General features: G+C 36.2%; 4 protein-coding genes across 8 annotated transcripts; 2 read left to right on the plus strand and 2 right to left on the minus strand.

The window, feature by feature from the left end:
* Positions 1-250: 250 nt before the first annotated feature.
* Positions 251-877, minus strand: LOC104759591 (uncharacterized protein At4g04775-like). The gene has a single exon (XM_087494228.1). The coding sequence runs from the start codon at positions 773-775 to the stop codon at positions 338-340; it is 438 nt and encodes a 145-aa protein (XP_087350354.1). The 5' UTR covers positions 776-877; the 3' UTR covers positions 251-337.
* A 714-nt stretch (positions 878-1,591) lies between these two features.
* On the plus strand, positions 1,592-5,851 carry LOC104757526 (protein argonaute 2-like). Its single transcript, XM_010480274.3, has 3 exons — positions 1,592-2,659; positions 2,828-3,968; positions 4,055-5,851. Exons 1-3 carry the CDS (start codon positions 1,981-1,983, stop codon positions 5,508-5,510), a joined length of 3,276 nt encoding a protein of 1,091 aa, XP_010478576.2. The 5' UTR covers positions 1,592-1,980; the 3' UTR covers positions 5,511-5,851.
* A 1,403-nt stretch (positions 5,852-7,254) lies between these two features.
* Positions 7,255-10,173, plus strand: LOC104757527 (uncharacterized). Its single transcript, XM_010480275.3, has 9 exons — positions 7,255-7,952; positions 8,190-8,385; positions 8,491-8,579; positions 8,670-8,808; positions 8,898-8,972; positions 9,182-9,303; positions 9,397-9,472; positions 9,586-9,645; positions 9,811-10,173. Exons 2-9 carry the CDS (start codon positions 8,245-8,247, stop codon positions 9,943-9,945), a joined length of 837 nt encoding a protein of 278 aa, XP_010478577.1. The 5' UTR covers positions 7,255-7,952; positions 8,190-8,244; the 3' UTR covers positions 9,946-10,173.
* Positions 10,174-12,528: 2,355 nt separating this feature from the next.
* Positions 12,529-14,466, minus strand: LOC104757528 (uncharacterized). 5 transcript variants are annotated; one of them, XM_010480276.3, is made up of 2 exons: positions 13,452-14,466; positions 12,529-13,061 (listed from the first exon to the last, which is right to left on the minus strand). In XM_010480276.3, exons 1-2 carry the CDS (start codon positions 14,250-14,252, stop codon positions 12,666-12,668), a joined length of 1,197 nt encoding a protein of 398 aa, XP_010478578.1. In that variant the 5' UTR covers positions 14,253-14,466; the 3' UTR covers positions 12,529-12,665. The 5 variants fall into 5 exon arrangements, with proteins under 5 accessions (XP_010478578.1, XP_087350468.1, XP_010478580.1 ...); XM_087494342.1 differs by having other exon boundaries at positions 13,448-14,452; XM_010480278.3 differs by having other exon boundaries at positions 12,529-13,018; positions 13,448-14,416.
* Between the last annotated feature and the right edge of the window lie 6,652 nt (positions 14,467-21,118).

The following is a 21,118-nucleotide window of genomic DNA, read 5'->3' on the forward strand; positions in this document are numbered from 1 at the left end:
GGTCGTGGCAAGGGACGTGGTAAAGGGTCGGATGAACCTCCTCGAGCGCCTGTGTTTTTTATGTCTCCTTGGAATGACAAGGTGTTTGATGTTTGGCAACCTGACAAGAAGTAGAAGAATATTTGTATGCCTTTTGTTGCTATCTAGGATCAATGTAGGATGTTAACTATGTTTTGGCCCCTTTCTTATGGTCAGATCCTTTTTTGTTTTTTGGGATGTTGGATCTTTGTAACAAAATGACTCTTTCGGATCAATGAAATTAGGATATTTTCATTTCAAACATACATTAGCAACTTACAACATAGGAGTTCATATTTCATAACACAAAGAAAGTAAGCTAAATCTTTACCATTACAAGGATCATGGCAATAACAACAATGACACCTCCCCAAGACAATAAGATAAACTGCCTAAGCATATTTTCCCTCTCATTAGCAGCCATCACTTCACTTTCAAGCTTCTTCTTCTCTTCTTCGTGTTTGTTCACTAAATCATGGGAGAGAGCAGTGGAACCAGTCACATTAATTGCCTTCAGAGATTCCCTCAGTACCTTGATCTCATCTCTAGCCTCCAGTAAGCTCACCTTCTGCCAACCGTATGGCCTTTCTTCATCTGCCCACTTTGCAAAACCATGAACAACACACTTAAAGAATCTTCTACCCGGATTCTCATTTGTCCAAGACTTTGCAAGCGTCGTAGCTCTACCACAATTGCAGCAAAGAGGATCCCAGATCCGACTCGAATTTGTATCAGACCCTGAACTTTGGCTCATCATTCTTACGATTAACCCAGGAAGAGAAGAGGAAAACAATAATTGATTTAGGGTTCTCTATCAAGGGCTTCGCGAATTGGGGAAAAACAAGAGTGAAGAGTGAAGGGCAACAGTGTCTTTTAGAGTGTTTAATTAACCACGTGTTATTAATTTTTAACCATGGTTAGTGGTTCTGTCACGATCTTTAACGGCTGTTGACCACGGGATACTAATCAACCAACATAAATATAAACCAACATTTTATTGAACAACAAAAAATAGACCAGGTATTAAACTTCCAACCAAAAAAGACTAGGTATTAATCTTCAAAGAAAAAATAGATGGGATATTTAAAAGCTTTTTTCCAAAAATATAACAAGACGATTGTACTTCCCATGTTTTACGGTAGGTTTACAAAAGGAACATTTAGGAACTTCTTTTTTACCAAAACTCTGCTTACGAGTTAAGGCTTCTTAATCTGTCTTAGAGAGTTACTAAAAAAAAAAACTTTTTTTTAACTAAAACTCTCCTTACGAATTAAGGCTTTCTTAATGTATTTTAGGAAAGCTATTAAAAATTAAAATAAGAAGTGAACATTTTTTTTCACCAAAACTCTCCTTACGAGTTAAGGCTTTCTTAATTTGTCTTAGAGAAGCTATTAAAAAGAAAAAAAAAAGTGAACATTTTTTTTCACCAAAACTCTCCTTACGAGTTAAGGATTTCTTAATTTGTCTTAGAGAAATTATTAAAAAGAAACAAAAAGTGAACATTTTTTTTCACCAAAACTCTCCTTACGAGTTAAGGATTTCATAATTTGTCTTAGAGAAGTTATTAAAAAGTGAACATTTTTTTTTACCAAAACTCTCCTTACGAATTAAGGATTTCTTAATTTGTCTTAGAAAAGTTATTAAAAAAAAAAAAGTAATCATTTTTTTTTATGAAAACTCTCCTTACGAGTTAAGGCTTTCTTAATTTGTGTGAGTTAAAAAGAAAAAATAATTTCTCTTATTTACAAAAACTCTCCTTATGAATTAAGGCTTCTTCTTTTTGTTTTCTTTATATAGTAGCCTCTCTGAGACAAATTCCTTATTGGCTTCTTTTAAAAAACCTCGGATTGGTTATTCGTTCACACAAGTTGTATTGTTTAAACTGAGCAGAGCCAAAGCTTTTTTTTTAATTTTATTTCACTAAAGTTTCTTCCCGTTACGATCCATACAAATCCTAATCCAATGGAGCGTGGTGGTTACCGAGGTGGTCGTGGCGATGGCCGTGGCAGAGGCGGCGGAGGTCGTGGCGATGGTGGTGGTGGAGGTCGTGGTTACGGCGGAGGGGGAGGAGACCGTGGTCGCGGTTATGGCCGCGGTGATCATGGTCGTGGTCGTGGCTCAGAGCGAGGCGGTGGGAATCGTGGTCAAGGTCGCGGTGAGCAACAGGATTTCAGAAGCCAGAGTCAGTGGGGACCTCCGTCTGTTCACGGTGGCCGTGGGAGTGGGACTCAGTTCCAGCAACCTCGACCACAGGCGGTTCCGCAGCCACAAGTGACACAAGCAGGACCTCCGTCAGGTTACGGTGGCCGTGGTACTCAGTTCCAGCAACCTCGACCACAGGCGGTTCCGCAGCCACAAGTGACACAAGCAGGACCTCCGTCAGGTTACGGTGGCCGTGGTACTCAGTTCCATCAACCTCGACCACAGGCGTTTCCGCAGCCACAAGTGACACAAGCAGGACCTCCGTCAGGTCACGGTGGCCGTGGTACTCAGTTGCAACAACCTCGTCCACAGGCGGCTCAGGTGACACAACTGATTCATGCTGGAGGCGCCGGTAGGGGCGCTTGGAGTCGTAAGCTACAGATTTCTTCTGATTCGGCTTCTTCGTCCACCTCCGTCGTGGTTTCTGAACCCGTTCGTGGTATGCTCTCAATTTTTTGTTTTCGTACCTTTGGGAATTGAGATTAGGGAAAATTCAGAAACGATTATAATAAAATGATTGAGCTTAATTATGAATCATTAGGGAGATTATTTATGTGATTATTTTGTTTTAACGATTATAATAAATGTTTGTATATTAATTTGACAGTTGCTGAAGTTGTGAATCCAAGACCATCTGTACAAGTTGCGTCTACTGATAGGAAAGAACCAATGAAGCGACCTGATAGAGGCGGTGTTGCGGCTGTGCGGCGTGTTAATCTATTTGTCAATCATTTTAAAGTCACCTTCAATCCTGATAATGTCATAATACATTATGATGTTGAAATCAAAGGAGACAATCCCACGAAGAAGATATCGAGGTTTGAGCTAGCTATGGTCAGGGACAAGGTGTTCACCGACAATCCCGGCGAGTTTCCCTTTGCTATGACTGCTTATGATGGTCAGAAGAACATTTTCAGCGCGGCTGAACTGCCTACGGGTTCATTCAAGGTGGAGTTCCCTGCAACTGAAGAGATGAGAGGTCGTAGCTATACGTTTACGATCAAGCACGTGAATGCGCTGAAGCTACGTGACTTGGAAGAGTACATGACAGGGAGTACGTCTTCCAATCCGCGTGATGTATTGCAAGGGATGGATGTTGTGATGAAAGAGCATCCTTCCAAGTGTATGATCACTGTTGGTAAAAGCTTTTTCACTCGTGAAGACTTTCGCTTCGGGGTTGCACCTGCGAGAGGGTATCGTCATACTCTGAAGCCCACGGCACAAGGTTTATCATTGTGCTTGGACTACTCCGTGTTGGCGTTTGGCAAAGCAATGTCAGTCATCGAGTACTTGAAGTTGTACTTTGAGCGGCGGTTTGATATACGTCAGGTCAGGAATTGTAGGGGTGATGTGGAATGGGCATTGACTGGTTTGAAAGTCACTGTCAATCATCGAAAGAACAAGCAGAAACTCACAATTGTAGGGCTGAGTAAGCAAGACACAAAAGACATAGAGTTTGATCTTATTGGAAACGAGCCGCCAAGAAAAACTACCATTGTTGAGTATTTCAGGACCAAGTATGGAAGAGACATTGAACACAAAGATATTCCTTGCTTGGATTTGGGGAAAAATGGTCAGCAAAATTTTGTCCCCATGGAGTTCTGCGACTTGGTTGAGGGTCAGATTTATCCAAAGGAGAACTTAAATAACAAGTCAGCGTCGTGGTTAAAGAAGTTGTCACTGGTCAATCCACAACAAAGGCAGAAAAATATAGATGAGATAATAAAGTCTCGTAATGGACCGATCGGGTATGTGTACAAAGAACTTCACTTTTATTTTTCTATCTTTTAAAATTTTTGTTAGTCTTATCATTTTTTATGTGTGTTTATGACAGTGGAGAAGTCATTAGAAACTTCGGATTGAAAGTGGATACAAACATGACATCGGTGGTAGGTCGTGTACTAAAGGCTCCAACATTGAAGTTGGCAGATAGAAGGGGACCTTTGCGCGTGGAACCTAACGCGACAAAGAGCAATCAATGGAACCTTATGGGGAAGAGAGTCACGAAGGGATCTATAGTCAAGCATTGGGCTGTACTTGACTTCACCGCATCCGTGCCTAGTGACTTTGTGGATGCCCTGATCAAACGTTGTTCGAATCTTGGGATGCAGATGGAGCGTCCTATCGTTTACAAAACATCCAAAATGGTTACGCTTTCTGATTGTAATGCTCTTGAGAAATTGCTTCAGTCCGTAATTGAAGAGGCTTCTCTTAAGCACGGTGGGGCTCGTCCAACTCTTGTTCTTTGTGCTATGTCCGGGAGGTGTGATGGCTACAAGACTCTGAAATGGGTAGCAGAAACCAAACTGGGTTTGGTAACTCAGTGTTTCTTGACCGGGTCTACCACTAGAATTTCTGATCAGTACCTTGCAAATCTTGCCCTCAAGATAAACGCAAAGGTTGGTGGAAGCAACGTCGAGCTGGTGGATAATACTTTCTCTTTCTTCCAAAAAGACGATGAGGTCATGTTCATTGGTGCCGATGTCAATCATCCCGCTGCTCGAGACAAGAAGAGCCCGTCTATTGTTGCTGTTGTCGGTACTCTAAACTGGCCTGAAGCTAACCGTTATGCAGCTAGAGTCATTGTCCAGCCTAACCGTAAAGAGGAAATACAAGGATTTGGGGGTGCTTGCTGGGAGCTTGTCAATGCTCATGTTAAGTCCACTGGGAAACAACCTAACAAGATTGTGATATTCCGTGATGGTGTCAGCGATGGTCAGTTCGATATGGTTCTCAATGTGGAGTTGCTTGATGTCAAGCTGACTTTTGAGAAGAAAGATTACAATCCAAAGATAACGGTCATCGTAGCACAGAAACGTCACCAAACCCGTTTCTTCCCCGCTACAAACAAAGATGGAAGTGATACGGGCAATGTGCCTTCAGGTACGGTTGTTGATACTAAAGTCATCCACCCGTATGAGTATGATTTCTACCTATGCAGTCACCATGGAGGGATCGGGACAAGCAAACCGACTCATTACTACACTCTTTGGGATGAACTTGGATTCACATCAGATCAGGTTCAGAAGCTCATCTTCGAGATGTGTTTCACTTTCACTCGCTGCACCAAACCCGTCTCTCTTGTTCCTCCGGTTTATTATGCTGACATGGTTGCCTATAGAGGAAGGATTTACCATGAGGCAAGCTCTCGTGAGAGGAACATTATTCAGCCGAGGGGAGCTTCTACGTCTGCTGCTTCGCTTGCCTCTTCATTACCATCTCTTACAATCGAGGACACAGCAAGTTACAAGCTGCACCCATTGCTTGAGAATGTTATGTTCTTCGTCTGAAGAAGAGTGTGAGTTTTTTTTGGTGTTTAGGGTCCCAAGCTGAACTTAATACTATATTCGGAATCGGAACGCCCGAAAAACGCAGTTTTACTCCTTTTTTCTGGTTAGAAAGGAGTTTGTGCGTGAATCTAATTGGGTTTTTTCGCAGTGTGTTTCTTTTATTTTGGTTGGTGTGTTGAAATGAATATCTATCTATTTGGTGTTGTAATAATGCTCTTTAGAGCAGAAACCACGTCTTTGTTTTTTGTTTTTTTTTTTTTTTTTTGATTGTATTTCAGACTCTGGTTGCGTTTTGCAAATTTGGTTGCAAATTATCTCATATTTTGCTTGCGTTTTGCAAATTTGGTTTTATTAAAGCTTAAGATCTCAGAGATAAGACAACAAGTACAAGTAGGAATATATTGTAGTTTGGCTTTTACATGTTCATTTTGTGTCTGAAGTTTAGTAATTGCATTGATCGTGTCCGGTTGTTACAGAAGTATATAGTGAAGCTCTGCATCATTCGATTAATTCATTCAACTTTTGAGCCTTGTGGACTAACACATATATAATACAAAAGATCATCAATGTGAATAAAAAATATGCTAGTCTCTCTGAAGTCTGAACTCGCTTTTAGCATGTACCCTTTCTTCTAGACTTTCTATGTAATGATATATATTCATTTGTTGGCGAAGCAAATAACGTGTATATGCATTTAAGCCTAAACTTATTTTAGCCCCATTACATAGGTGGAGTCGGTTGACCAGTGAACTTGTTAACTCGTGTGTGCTCCTCTCTTTTTTTCAAACTCTCATATATTCGTCATTCGCTCTGTTTATTGTTCTACTTCCTGAGTTACATTTATTTGTAATGTCTCAATCTACCTAAGATTCTATTGGGTTTAAGCTCATAAAACATTTTTTAAGCTTGCTCAGAAGGTGGAGTAAAGTGGTTTGCCGGTAGGAATGACTAATGCATGCTTGGGAAGCTGAAGTATGTTTGTATGACTGTGTTTTGTGGATACAGAGTATGGGTTAGTTGGACCTAGCCTATATTTGTGGAATTTACGCTGATTTTGTCATGCATAAAATACCACCATGCATAGTTAACTTGGTTTATTATAAATAGATTCAGATTCTGGGTTCAGTAAGTATCCTATGTTTGGTTTCTATGTTTAGTGAAATTTTGAGATCTAAGAGATGATGAAATAATGAGTTCGAGGTGTATGTTTTTACTCTGATTAATTATGGGCTTTTTGTGTATTTTTCTGATGGAGCTTACTGATATTTCTCTTGGGTTCATGAACCATAGCTGTTAACTTTTAAAATAATAAGACATTATTGAAGGTGGATTTTGAACAATGTCAAAGTTTTATTACTAAAATTAGAATATGGTTTTAAAAAAATTTAGTTGCGATGTTACGTGTATATATACTCATTGATTGGTTGCTTTGTTGCTTTCAGAATCTCTCATTTACAACATTGACTCATTTAGAATTTTATGTTATATACACTATGTTCGGTTTGTAAATTAAAAAAGCGTCACGTACTATTGTTTGTTTTATAAGCGACGTTTTTTTTTTATATAGGAAATATATAAAATCATCTAATAACAAAACTTTTGTTTGTTATACTTTATTCTATCTTTGTATATTTCATAAAAAAAAAAAAAAAAAAAGTGAAAAAGACATGATAGTCGAAGTGTATCACACGAATCGAACTATAATAATCTATACTCTTTATTTTATTCCGATTTTATCATTTTCGTGTTATCCTTTTGGTTCATGTTATTTTCATATGTATATTCCACCCAAAAAAAACGTATATTCTATTATTTTTACCAAAAAAAACGAGTTTTAATTTTTCTTTTTTTAACCCCACTCATTAACATAAGTTAGGCATATATTATACATTTTTTTATAAAAAAAAAAATTACCCTAAAGACTAAAGTTTGGCATATAAATAAAAAGATGAAACCTATGAATTAAATACATAACTAATATATACACTTTAAATTGAACAATTTGTTTTGTTTTTTTTTTTTTTTTTTTTCTTATTTTCGTGTAACAGCTGTATATTTTTATTATTTTAGTGTGTTTGCCCAGAGATGGAGTGTTTTGTGTTGTTGTTTCTTCTCTATCGTAACAACATCGTTTCACATTGATTAAAGCTTTCTTCTTCATCATCATCTTCAACAACGTCTTCTTCTTTCATTGATGCTACTTCCCTTTTACCCTTTCTCTCTGCTTTTTCCTCTCTCTCTCTCCCTCTCTCACTCTCACAGTTTTCTCTTTCTCGATTCTGAAAAAATCTTCTCCCTTTGCGTGACATTTTCTTCAATTTCAGATCCCCTTCCTTTTTAATCTGAGATTCTTCATAGGTTCCATGGATCTTAATTTGACTTCGATTTGAATCCCAGTTTCGTTGTCCCTCGATCGGGTTTTTTGGATCTTCCCCAATCTAGGTATTTATTTGCCTTTCTTTGTCTGTATGTATCTTATCGAATCTGCATTTTGTTGTGAGTTTTTTTTGAGATTTTTGAGATTAGGGTTCGTCTCTAGTGTAGTTTGTTTATCGTATCTCTAATTCAGATTAACTAAGATTCGATTTTAAGGTATCGAGATTGATAAATTTATGAAAAAAGGTGGATTGAGATTGGTGATGATGATGTCTTTGTTGTCAATTTGGGATTTTGGTGTAGGTTTATAAACGATGAGATAGTGCTACGAAAGACCCAGATTTTGTTATTGTCTGCAATGTCGACGACGTCTTTGCAAACGATTGGTGCTATTAAGTCATATCATCACCAAGCTCAGCATTTGGTTAAGAACTATCTATTAGCTGATCCCTTTATTCCTTACACCTCTGTTCTCACCGGCATTTTCCTTTGCAAAGTGGTAAAGTTCTGTTCTTTTTTATCTACTTATGGATTTTATAGATCTGGTCTGGGAAGAAGCGAGATCCATGCAGTGATTGATTGATGATTGTATGTTATTTTGCAGGTGTATGATCTTTGTCATTTTATCAGCAACTCACATTCGAAGACTTATATCATTCTCACTAAAATTCAAAGAATCGAATGGAATAACCGGTTTGTGTGTTTTGATGATTGTTTTACTCTTTTTCAAGTGTTGTGTGTGTGTTTGTTTAGGTTTTTGAATCGTTTCATTTTGTTTGGCAGGGGTATCTCAACAGTTCATGCTATATTTATCTCGGCTCTGTCCCTGTATTTTGTTTTCTGGTCCGACCTCTTTTCTGATAGGTGGCATAATGATCTTGTTGTTTTCCGGAGCTCACGGCTTTCCTCTCTTGGTTTAGGGGTATGCACTGATTTCACTGGATACATAAAGGCTAATGTAGAGTCTTTGAGAGGAGAGTTTCTGAACATTATTATATCAATGATTTGCAGATATCTATTGGTTACTTCATTGCTGATCTTGGGATGATCTTTTGGAAATACCCTTCATTGGGTGGGATCGAGTATGTAAGTAACTTTTCTCGACCAAACAAACACTTTACTCTATCTAGTGTTTTCTCTCAAAAAGATATTCAAGATTCTCCCAAATATTCAGCTTGTTGAGGTTTCACTTTCGGTTTATCAACTTCCACACCTCTGCATTGCTCAACAATATTAATATGTAAAGATTGCTAACACGCTTGAAACTAAGACAGAGATTGGCATATTGATTTCAGATTGTGCATCATTCACTATCGGGGGTAGCAGTCGCCTACTCTTTGTTTTCTGGGGAAGGACAGTTGTATACCTACATGGTCCTCATCTCAGAGATTACAACCCCAGAGATCAACTTGAGATGGTACTTCCCTCTTTTCCATTTACTGTACAGGAATTATTACCTTAGCAATCTTTCTTCTGACAAAAAAAAGCGGACTGTGGGGGTCTTATGAAGGTACCTGGACACCGCTGGTATGAAGAAGTCATTGGCATACGTTGTTAATGGCGTTTTCATCTTCTTGGCCTGGCTGGTACGTTGTTAATGGCGTTTCCCTAATGATTATAAAATCCTTATGAACATTCGATTCATTTCGATGCTAGGCATTTATGTCTCTACTTATCACTCACTACACTTTTATGTCAGGTTGCTAGAATTCTACTGTTCATATACATGTTTTATCATGTCTATCTCCACTACAACCAGGTAAAACTCATAATCCCCTTCTCATCATTCTCCTTACTATGTAGCGGATTTATTGATATGTTGATCCCCTATAGCTTCAAAACCTTCCTCATGAAGTCAACGCTTCAAATTTCTCGATGTGGTTTTTTGGTTTATGTGATTGGGAATTACTTTGTTTTGTGGTAGGTCATGAGGATGCACATCTTCGGTTACGTTTTGGTATTCGGGGTACCAGCTGCGCTTGGTGTCATGAACTTGGTATGGTTCGGGAAGATTGTGAGAGGGGTAAAGAAAACATTAGCAAAGAGATGTGAATGTTGAGGATTGGTGGTGAGTCTTCCTCACAATGTTGTTTCATCAGATCATCATCTTCTCTTCTTTGTCCCTCTGACATATGTCTGTCTCTCTAGTGTAAGTAGTTTTTGTCTGATGGAGAAAGAAAAAGGAAAAAAAACCAAAAATGATACGATCCTCTGACTCTGTAAATGATCAAAAATTCAAGCCTCTCTTTACGTTTTTCAGTATACAATGTAATTCTGTTTTCTTTCTTATAGTTTTTTTTTTTTTTTGCCTCTAGGGTTTTAATTTAATTACATGTAGAGTAAACACTAGAGGAAAAAAACATTTAACTTTTACTATATTTTGGTTCAATTTTCTCAGTAACAAGAACTATGAATGTATTAAAACAGCAAAATATGAATGTGTAATTTTATTTGAACCAAATGTAGTAGTTGCCAGTTAGATGATTAAGGATTTACAGTTTAGAGATATACACAGCAAAATAGATAATAGCGTAGAGTTCGGTGGAAGAACATGTATTTAAAACCCCGCTCGTGATGGCCATTATGTGGACTAGTTGTTATGGTTATCGGTGGTGGCTCATAGGCCCAATCAATGAACACAATTGCACAATATGAATACTGCACTGTCACATGAACTGCGTATTCGTATGTGTCGACATCATTGAGTTCTCTTTTTATAATAATTAGGATAATGTACGGATACAAACAACGGTATGTGACTGATTGTGTATTTTTTTAGTCCTGTTTACTTTGTTTTCTGTTGTTTCTGTAAGACAAAAAAAAATAGTGTTTTGTTTTTAATTTTTGTGAAAAAAGAATAGTATTCTCTTATTAAGAAAAAGAAATGTCAAAACCATGCATTTTACTGGTTTTGAATATCGACGGTGAGAGAATCCACATTTATGTAAATGTTATCATTTCTAGTACTAATTAATCACAACTAAATGTCAGACCAAGTTTATAATCAGTGTAACAACATACATTAACCATACAATCTAAACATTGTTTTGTCTGTATATCAGTCTAAGTAAACCATTTTTAATCACACGAATAGATTTTTCTAGATTTGATTTTCAGGTACAATTTGGTGTGTCATAAGTTAACATAGCGCACCAGTCTCTATCTAAAATGTTTTTATTTTATTTTTATTATTATTATTGTCATTATTTCAACACAGCTCACTTTCTCTGTAGAAAAGCTGCATCTGAAGGGGGTGTGTGGGGGAGAAAAAGAGAGGCACTTTTGGCCATAGAGTACAACACTATACCACATTACATACTTCACTTTTCTTTTTTCTCTTTCTTATAAACATTTTATAATTTTATATCCTATTATATTGCTTACCAAATTGGCCCATTGTGATTTATTGTTGTGACCCCTCATGGGTTCCTCTTATTTCCCCTTTTTCACTAGCAAATAAAATATCGAACTATCGTGTTCATAAGATGGACCTTACGTGTGTTTATAGGATCTGCGCATTGACTATATATCTATATGAAGCATGGGTTATTCAAGTTCAACTTAGACAGAATAGTTTCCACTTTTCTTAACTACATTCTTAGAGATATTGAAATCTTATTAAAGGACAAAATGAAACGTGGCTTAAGTAATTCTACCTTAACCCCCACCATGGTAGGATTGTTGACTATAGCTAGGGTTAACGTACGTGGGTTGTGTCTAACCCGTTGTTACATTATGCTATGGGGCGGTTTCTCAATTTATTATAGTGTTTGCAAAAATGTAGGTCTTGTGAAATGAGTTAACTGCGAAGTGTACCGGTTTATAGTGTAAAGATCACATACCATATACCAACTGGTTTATAATTAGTATGTATATTGGACAGGATGGTCTAACCTTAGGTTTGTAGTTTAAATACACTCTACACTTTGATTAACAATCAGAAATCTTAGAAGCTAAAAAAGAATTAGAAGGATTTTTGTTTTTTTGTCACTAAGCTCTTTGATGCATTGAAGAGAGAGAAGAATGAGAAGGGAACCAATAATACTCAATAGAATGGCCTCCACACTCTTCCCCTTCCTTTGACTGCTCTCTCTGCCCCCTTTGACCACTTTCTCTCTCACTTAAATGCTTCCCTACGCTCCTCTCTCCTGCTCGTTCATCTCACGCTCTCCATCCAAAAGTATCATAGCTTCTTCTTATTTAAGTGCATGATTATATAGGTCCATGATTAGCTATCTACGTCGTCCTTCTAAGTCTTTTTTGGTTACACCAAATGTAATTGAGTAGCATTACATTTACGTGTATCCGTTAAGGCTCCATATTTTTGAACTATAGTCACAAACTGTATCGTCAAGGATCTCTCTTATACGAATAGATCATGTAATTTTGTATAGAATCATACATATGCCAAGAAAGCATACATACATGTAACGTAAGTTAACTTGATAATTAGTAACAAAAGATACGGTTTTGACCTATTACTAGCTAAGCACCTTAATTTGGTGTATTTATTCTATAGGAACATACATACACTATCAAAATCGAAACATAGAGTTTCCTTGTGATATGAAGTCCACAGTTTAATTACCATGTACATAAGTATCACATTTCGATTTTGCATGGAATCAACAAACTTCACTTACTTATAAAAACATTTGATAGTGAAAAACAATATTAAGACTTCAAATATCAATTTATGTACTCCGATCATCACTCTCCACGATTTTAATCACTTCCCTAATCAAATTAACTACATAACAATTATTCAAGTTATATATATTATGGTGGACCTCCTTGATGTTGATTATTATGGCGAGCAGAAGAAGATGATGAAGAAGAAGAAGCTAAGGCAAAAATGGAGCTCGCTAGCTTATTAATGGCTTCCACTAATCCATTCATCCCTTCTCTGTTCATCTCAACACTGGATTCTTCGATCTTTAGTCTCCTCTCTTGTACACTCATCACTTCTTTATGTCTCCGATCTTGTCTCTCCTCACTCTCCCTAATCGCGTTTGCAATCACAGTCACACTTCTTGATAACGCAGCTGCCACTGTCGTCTCTTCTTCACCGCCACCACTAGGACCGGCGGTTGTGGTCGGCATTGTTCTCCTTCTCTTCGCCGGAGATGTGTCTGAATACTCACTTGTATCAGAATCTGAGCTACTACTATCCTTCTTCAACAAAGATTATTAAACACATAACCCGTAACCAATTACTTGTTAATACCAATTAAAGATAACGTAATGTATATATATCCAAAATAATCCAATCTTAATAGCAAGATACCTAATGTATGGTTTTTTTTGTTAAATACATTAGTATTTTTTTTTTTGTTCTTAGTTAAGAGTTGTATCAAACAAAAGAATAACATTAGCTTTTACACATCAAAAAGTTGCATTAAAATTGTACATTATTTTCAGGTTTAATCAGCCTAATTATTGACATAAAGTACAATGTGGGTTTTTCTTTTAATCTCAGATTTTTTTTTAGTATTCTCAAATAATAAAAACTAAACTTAAGAGCAAATGCTAGAAGTTAAGAAGAGAGAGAAAGAAGGTACCTACTGTGGGCAGTATTGGCTGAGCATGAAAAGAAGGCGGTGGAGGCGGTGGCAGAAGTAGTGGTCGTGGTAACGGCTGCAGCGGCGGTGGTTGAGACGGTGGCGGAGGAAGAGATACTATAACAGCAGGAGGAGGAGGAGGAGGCTGATGAATGATTTGATGTACTTTTGGAACAACAAATCCTAAACCTTGTTGTTGTAGCACTTTTTGTAACTGTCCACCGCCCGAACCGTTTCCACTTCCAATAGCGGCAGCAGCAGCCGCAACAGCAGCGGTCACGGCGGTTGCTGCGGTGGAAGAAGGCAGTGTTTTATTTTCAACCACCTCGAACAAAGCTTGGTATGTCTGAGGCAACATATTACTCGGCAAGTTTCTCTCTTTCCTCTCACTCTTCTCCATCTTCCAGTACGACGGCGTATCCCCAGCAGAGGCGGCGGCAGCAGCAGCTGAAGATGAAGAGGACTCTGCCGCGGAAATAGACGATTCTACCCTTCGCCTCTCGTACTCTCTAACCTTTTTGTAGTCTCTCATAAGATTATCCCATTTGTCATTGCACTGATTCTGGCTCCTCATACAACCTTTTCTCCAACAGTAGTCTTCTATCCACTTCCACCGTAGCTCAGCTGGTTTGTTACTACTACGGCTGTCTTGTTGCTGCTCCGGCGGTGGAAGGCCGATGGACCGCCGCATCCGCCTCTCATCATCCATCTTCTTGGCTTCAATGAGCACCATGGTCTCGTTTAGAGTCCAATTACCTTTTCTGTACTCTCTCATCATAACTAACCCACCACTTTGGTCAGCCATGTTTTTTTCTTTTCTTGAAATAATCTTGAAAAAATCAAGAACTAGAGAGAGATTAGTGTAGAGAGAGAGAGAGAGAGAGAGAGGCTTTTGGTAGGTGTTGGAGAAAGGGGAGAAGAAAGGGATTGTCTTGAGGTGGGGATAGGTGTAGTGTGTGTTTAAGTTTTGGGGATAGTTTGATTTATTTTCTTTATGTTTTTCATGTGGGTGTGTGATTGAGAAGACTGGTCAAAATCTTTTTGTTGTAGTACTAAGATTGTCACCAAGTGCAATAAAAAGGACAAGTATTGCAAAATTGGGAGCCAAGTGAAAAGAAAAACTAAGTAGTGTTGTAACCCATTCATTCATTAATTTTTTTTTCTTTTTCTTTTGGCAACATTCATTCATTAATTTATTAAATTGACCATTTTCTCTCTTTTTTTTTGTTTTTTTTTTTGTTTTTTTAATATATATCAAACTTCATTCATTCATTCATTCATTCATTCATGTCTCTCTTTATTTCTTTGGGGACAGGAAATCTTAGGTGTATCTAGCATTTCTAATTATGTACACAATTTCAAATAGGTGGAGTAAATGGGTCAATGTTTCATAAAATCTACTTCCCTATTTTTTTCATAAATAATTTAATGGTAAAAACTGTGTTTTTCATAATCGCAGTAGTATGTTTAGTAAATTAATAGAGATAAGAACATCTATCGATCGATTTTTTTTTTCTTGTTGTTTAATTAGGTTTTCAAATCACCATTGCTGCATAATTAGATACTAGAAATTGTATGTATTGAAAGGTAAGTAGACCAAGCTAGACGTATATATACGACAAAAATGTCAAGAAACCACAAATGCGAACAATGCGATTCGATATTTTTAATTAGTTTAGGACCACAAATGTCCTCATAAACGGTCTTATTCAACAGGCAAATGCGTGAGTGTTGTATCTGTTTTCAAACTTATAAGAAATTGGTAGATTTTGGAGGCATCCTATGTAGATCTCGTTTCCATTTTAATAAAACTAATACAGTGATAATATATACATGACTTTTTTTTTCAAACTTCGAAAAGCTATTGGCTTTGTGTATGATTGTTTCTCATACTTTCTTTTACAAAAAAATGGATTGATTTGCGATTCTCTAACTCATGTGCACGAGCTATTAGTAGAATAATTACTTTCTTTTAATGTATCTGCCTTTGAACTTATTTTTGCGCATGCATGTATGTTAATTTGTATACAATACGTCAATGCTTAATTTCCTTACGTACATAAACTATATTTAGAAATCATATGTATAATTAAGGATTTGGAGTAAAACATGGATTAGGATTCTTATTATAGGTTCCTTACACAAAATATGTATAGAAATATATATATATATATATATATATTCACAGATTTTTAAAAGGACACAACTTTTTATCCTTTAAAAATTTGAAAGCATATTTGTAATGATTAAATTATCATTTCTATCCTATTTTGGTAATTAGAAGACCTTAAATCAAATTTCAACTAATGTTCATAAATAAATTTGGTCTTCATGATTAAATTCTCGTTTTCACGAAGATTAGTCTTCTATATATATAAGTTATCTAATAAAAAAAAATGCGATATTTAGAAATATATAAAAGTAAATATTCATGGATAGCTAAAGTATTCTTAATGTATATTCTTAATGTATGAATTAGAACACATAAATATTGAAATTTCATTATTTTCCAAAGTAGTTAGATGTCACAGTATTTAAAAACTCAAAAAAAAGTATAATTTTCGTAAAAGTACTTTCTCAGCAACAGAAATAGATAAATTAATATATACATAATAATTTGCGTACACTACGTAAGTTGCATTGCATGGCGAGAGATATTATTGCATCCCATATGGAAAATACAAACAGTGCATCATTGTCTGCAAAATGATACATAAACAATCAAGCTCCCACGTTACAAATCTACGATGCAGAGATGTTATTAGTCTTTCAATAAAAGGTTCAAAACTAATGATTTCTTAGGAAATATAATGGTATACGAAATTATTTGAAATGTAATATTTGGAATCCATCTACTTTAGATGATCTATGCTATCAGAAGTTTAATATATCTACAATCAATTAGGATAAAACCACTTTTCTAATGAGGCCATGGACGAGCCATTTTTTACATGTAATTTACATCTGAAGTATTTTTTTAGATAACTATTGTTGCAACTCTACTTACAAACATCATGTATGGTTTGAAACACAAAATTCAAAGATATTAAATTTTAAATAGTTTATGAAGATTTTCATGAGAATGTTTGTGTGTGTGGTTTAAGAAGATATATACTTAAATTAAACGGTTAATTAAACCTATATCGATATATAGTTATAACTTATAAGAATGATGTGATTCAAAGTAACAATTATAATTGATAGACGTGTAAAACAAATAAATAAATGAAAGTGGAATGAACTTAAACAAGTAAAGGATCTATCGAAACTTGCATGGAGGGAGTGGACTTAATCATATGTACTTCTGCATGCATGGATCGTGTATGCTTTTTGTAAAGATCATATCTCTTAAACTTTCAAAGTTTATTAACTTAAAATAAAATAAAAAATCAAATCTAGTATGAAAAGCATACATGAATCAATTACAAGACCGACGTTACAACCTTAACAATCATTAAAATGCAAAGTCTCTGTTTCTCTCTCTTCTTATTTGTAGTATTTGTTTCATGGTTGACATGCATGCCACTATAATTAGTCACGTCAAAACAATGAAGCCCTAGTAAGAGTATATCATTTAAAAAATTTAAAATGAATACTTTTTGTCATGATATAATCAAGCTATTGATATATATATATGGAACAAATCAAGCTATATTGATATTTCTGTTCATTAAAATAGGACTTTAAAATACGAAATTGAAATTTGGTTATATGCAAGGAATGTGGTTTCAAATTTTCAATAGTCACGACTACGAACCTAATTAGTATGCTTAAATCAAATAATAATATATATACAGTAGCTTGGTCATATCATGACAAAAAAGTATGCGTTTTAGTACATATATAGTAATTGTACACAATATTTTACTTGAATAATAATATGAATTTTGGTTTTGAATGGTACAAATTAAGTATAAATAGTTGATATAACGTACTAACACTTGTAGAAGTGTTTCTTTTTTTGTTTATATACTATAAAGGAATTTTCCTAAGTGTTTAACTGATCGAAATTATATTTTTGTGTTTTTTCTTTTCTTATATATCTACAAAGAAAATGGAAATCGTAAGTAAACGTATGTTTCATATACTTTAGACGAACTGCATAATTCAATTTTGGACTTCCACTCAATATTTTTTTCATAATTGATAACGAATTTGCAAAATATATTAAATGGGAAATTTGCCTATTTTTTAGATGTTTTGGAGGATTTGACGATATGATTTATTTGAAAATGTAAGATTTTTGTGAAGTGACCTTAGTGTAGTGGTAGGAGGTAAGTTCATTTGTAGAAGGCACCATCACACTTGTGATCGAATTTTGGTTTCTACGAATGTAGGAATTTGGCTAATGGACCGGCCAGTTGTGGCCCAACAGTTGACAAAAAAAAAAAAAAACAATTGAAAGCAACCATAAATGTAGTGGTTGAAAAAAAAAATGTAAGATTTTATGTTCTGAAAATTTAAAACAACTTAACTAAAAAAAGAAAAATTATGTATGTATGAATTCTTTTTATTATTTTTCTATGACAATTGTACACAATAAAAATTAGTTTATAATAGTTATACCTTAATTAAAAGTAAATTATAATAGTTTCTGAATTTAAAATCTTAATCATATCAGCCAAATAAATAAGACTCAATATATTTCAATGAAGGGAAAAAAACCTATATATGGAAAACAAAGACGAATATAAAAAATTACACAACCGTATTATCACTTGCTCTAAACACCAAACACAAGCATCAATATATATCACTTTGAAATGTGGTGTCCATTTAATGCGTTATCGTTTTGTTTGTTAGTTATCTATTGTGAATAAATTTAACAAAAAGATAGTAACTGCTAACTATGATGGTGTTAAGTGTTACCTATATGATTTTAATGATGAATTTGATTTACATATTCCTGGTTAGAATGTTTAATACAAAGTTTTGAGGCGTGATCGCAATTTCTTTTGAGCATCATACTATTTTTTCTGAAGAAAAAAGAAAGGAAAAAAGTCCATTTCGTCCTTTAAGACAGGACACTGAAAAGCCTGCGCCGCCACGTCAGCGTCTTCTTTTGTCAAGTAATTTAATAGTGTGCCAGCTAGGACCCTCCAAGTATTCGCTTTGACCAATCACTTTTGTAGATTTCGCAACGCATCTCTCTCTAACGAAACAAAACACATTATTTTGCAACAATGTAACGATTTTACTTTTGGTTTTATTTTCACTTAGGTCCATTCAAGTGATATCATAAACAGAAAATGCTATAGTATTATTATTTGATAAGAGTATTGTGAAAAGTGGCATTTCTTATAGAAGAAATATGGACGTTTAAAAACAAAAAACTGGATGTCATGAAAAAAAAAATGAAGACACTCAACATTTTTATAAACCCAAGGGTTTTTTCTTAACTGCAAAAATTTCCAATTTTCTGAAAATTTAAGAAACCTTTAGTAGCATATTTGGATCCTTTAAAAAACTAATTTCGTGTGCAAGAGATACGTGGAGATTGTTAATTAGTTCAATGATGGATTTTTGGTGAGTTGGATATATGGCGCAGCGTAACTGATAGAAAACTTTGTGTTCGTTGATTCTCACGAATAGCCGAACAGAGGAGTTTGTCTACTGTCGTTGATTCAAAGAGACAAGCTTGTAGATCGTTGATTCAAAAGAATAGCCGATAAACAAGAAAATAGAGAAACTTAAAGCTCTGAAATATTATTCAGTAAAAGATATCTTCCTTCTTGAAGCTAAGATGATATTTATACATAAGAAGCAAAGAAAACCCTAGGTTGTAAACCGACTAAAACAGAGCAAAACAAAACATAAAGCCCAAGATAAACATAAACGTAAACAAAACCCAACGAGAAAAGGAAATAGAAGACGAACGCCTAAGATGCGCTGCATTAGGTCCCTCCGGGTAGAAAAAGATTCGCCTCTGAATCTGGTTCGTCATTGTCACCACGATACTTCGAGAGATATTTGACGTTAAACACATTAGAATTCTGCATATGAGGAGGTAATTGAAGGCGATAAGCATTATCATTGATACGTTCCAACACCTCCACCGGACCAATTTTACGGGACCGAAGCTTATTGTATTCATGCGAAGGCATATGATCCTCAGTAAGAACAACCCACACCTTATCACCTGGTTGAAAGACTAACTCCCGCCATTTGACATCGGCTTTGTCCTTGTAGCGTTGGGAAGAGAGTTCCAACTGTTCACAAGCCTGCTGATGCGTAGTCTTCAAGGCATCCACAAATTCCACCGCACGTCCATGCAAACGACGAGGATCTGGAACTGTCGTCAACTCCAAAGGACCCCGCGGTAATAAACTGTAAACAATCTCAAAATTACTAAAACCAGAGCTATGGTTAGTCGCATGATTATGCGCAAACTCAGCCTGACACAAATGAGTTTCCCAAGAACGTATATTGTCACCAACCAGACACCGCAACATATTACCCAAAGCACGGTTAGTCACTTCTGTCTGACCATCAGTTTGCGGGTGATACGCCGTACTCATGTCAAGACTGGTACGTAACAATTTTCAAAGTATTGACCATGAGCCACTCGAGACTTGGTCATGTCCGTACGGTCATCCGTACAAGTATCAAATAAGGCCGAGTCTAATTAAGATATATGAAGAAAGAAGAGGCCGAGTTTTCTAAAGGCCCATAGAAAGATCTAGAATGCTTCTTATAGCCGTTAGAGGATAAGCGAGAGCAAGTCACGGGTTAGCTTCCTCGTAGGAGACCATGACCGGTCGCTATCAGTATTGGGATCCGCTCCTCTCTCTCTCTTTATGTCCCTATCATCTTATTGTCGAGTGGAAAGGGAGTAGCTCTAGTTTGTGTACCTATTTAAAGGCTTTGACCTACATTGTAACCGATATACTAATAGAATCTTATGTTTCTCTTATTCTCTTTGCCGTTTTCATCCTCTCCATCTCAAATTCTTCTCTTTACTTCCGCTTACACTAACATGGTATCAGAGAAATCTCGAGTCTTGACTCTCTAAACTCACTTTTTGATTCTCTATACTCTCCTTACTCTCTACTCTTGTTACTATATTCTTGCTGCTACACTCACTACCCAATTTAAACCATTTTAAACTCATCTCTATCGCAAACCGTGATCATGGACAACTCCAAACCGATTGTTACACCGGTGGTCCTAAAAGGGGCCAACTACTTGTTGTGGAAGAGAACCACAAAGACCGCGCTTAGTGGCCGGGGACTATGGATCCACATCGAAACGGACCAACTTCCCAAGAAAGCCATTAAAGACGACGGTAAAGAAGGAAAGGAAGAAAACAAGGAGGCTGAACTCGAAAAGGAAATCAAGTGGTTCCAAGAAGATCAGACCGTGCTTGCCATTCTCCAGAATTCGCTTGACGCACCAATCCTTGAAGCATACTTGTATTGCAAGACGGCCAAGGATCTATGGGAGACGCTTGCGAATGTGTATGGTAATGTGACCAACTTGACCCGAGTATTTGAAGTCAAGAAGGCCATCAACTGCCTCCACCAAGAAGACTTGGAGTTCACCAAACATTTTGGGAAGTTTAGGTCACTTTGGGCAGAACTTGAGATGCTTCGACCAAGCACCATCGACCCGGCCATCCTCAATGAGAGAAAGGAGCAAGACAAGGTCTTCGGCCTCCTACTCACTCTCAAC

Source organism: Camelina sativa, chromosome 17 (genome assembly GCF_030686135.1).
Source record: "Camelina sativa cultivar CO46 ecotype springtype chromosome 17, ASM3068613v1".
Classification (NCBI taxonomy): Eukaryota; Viridiplantae; Streptophyta; class Magnoliopsida; order Brassicales; family Brassicaceae; genus Camelina; species Camelina sativa.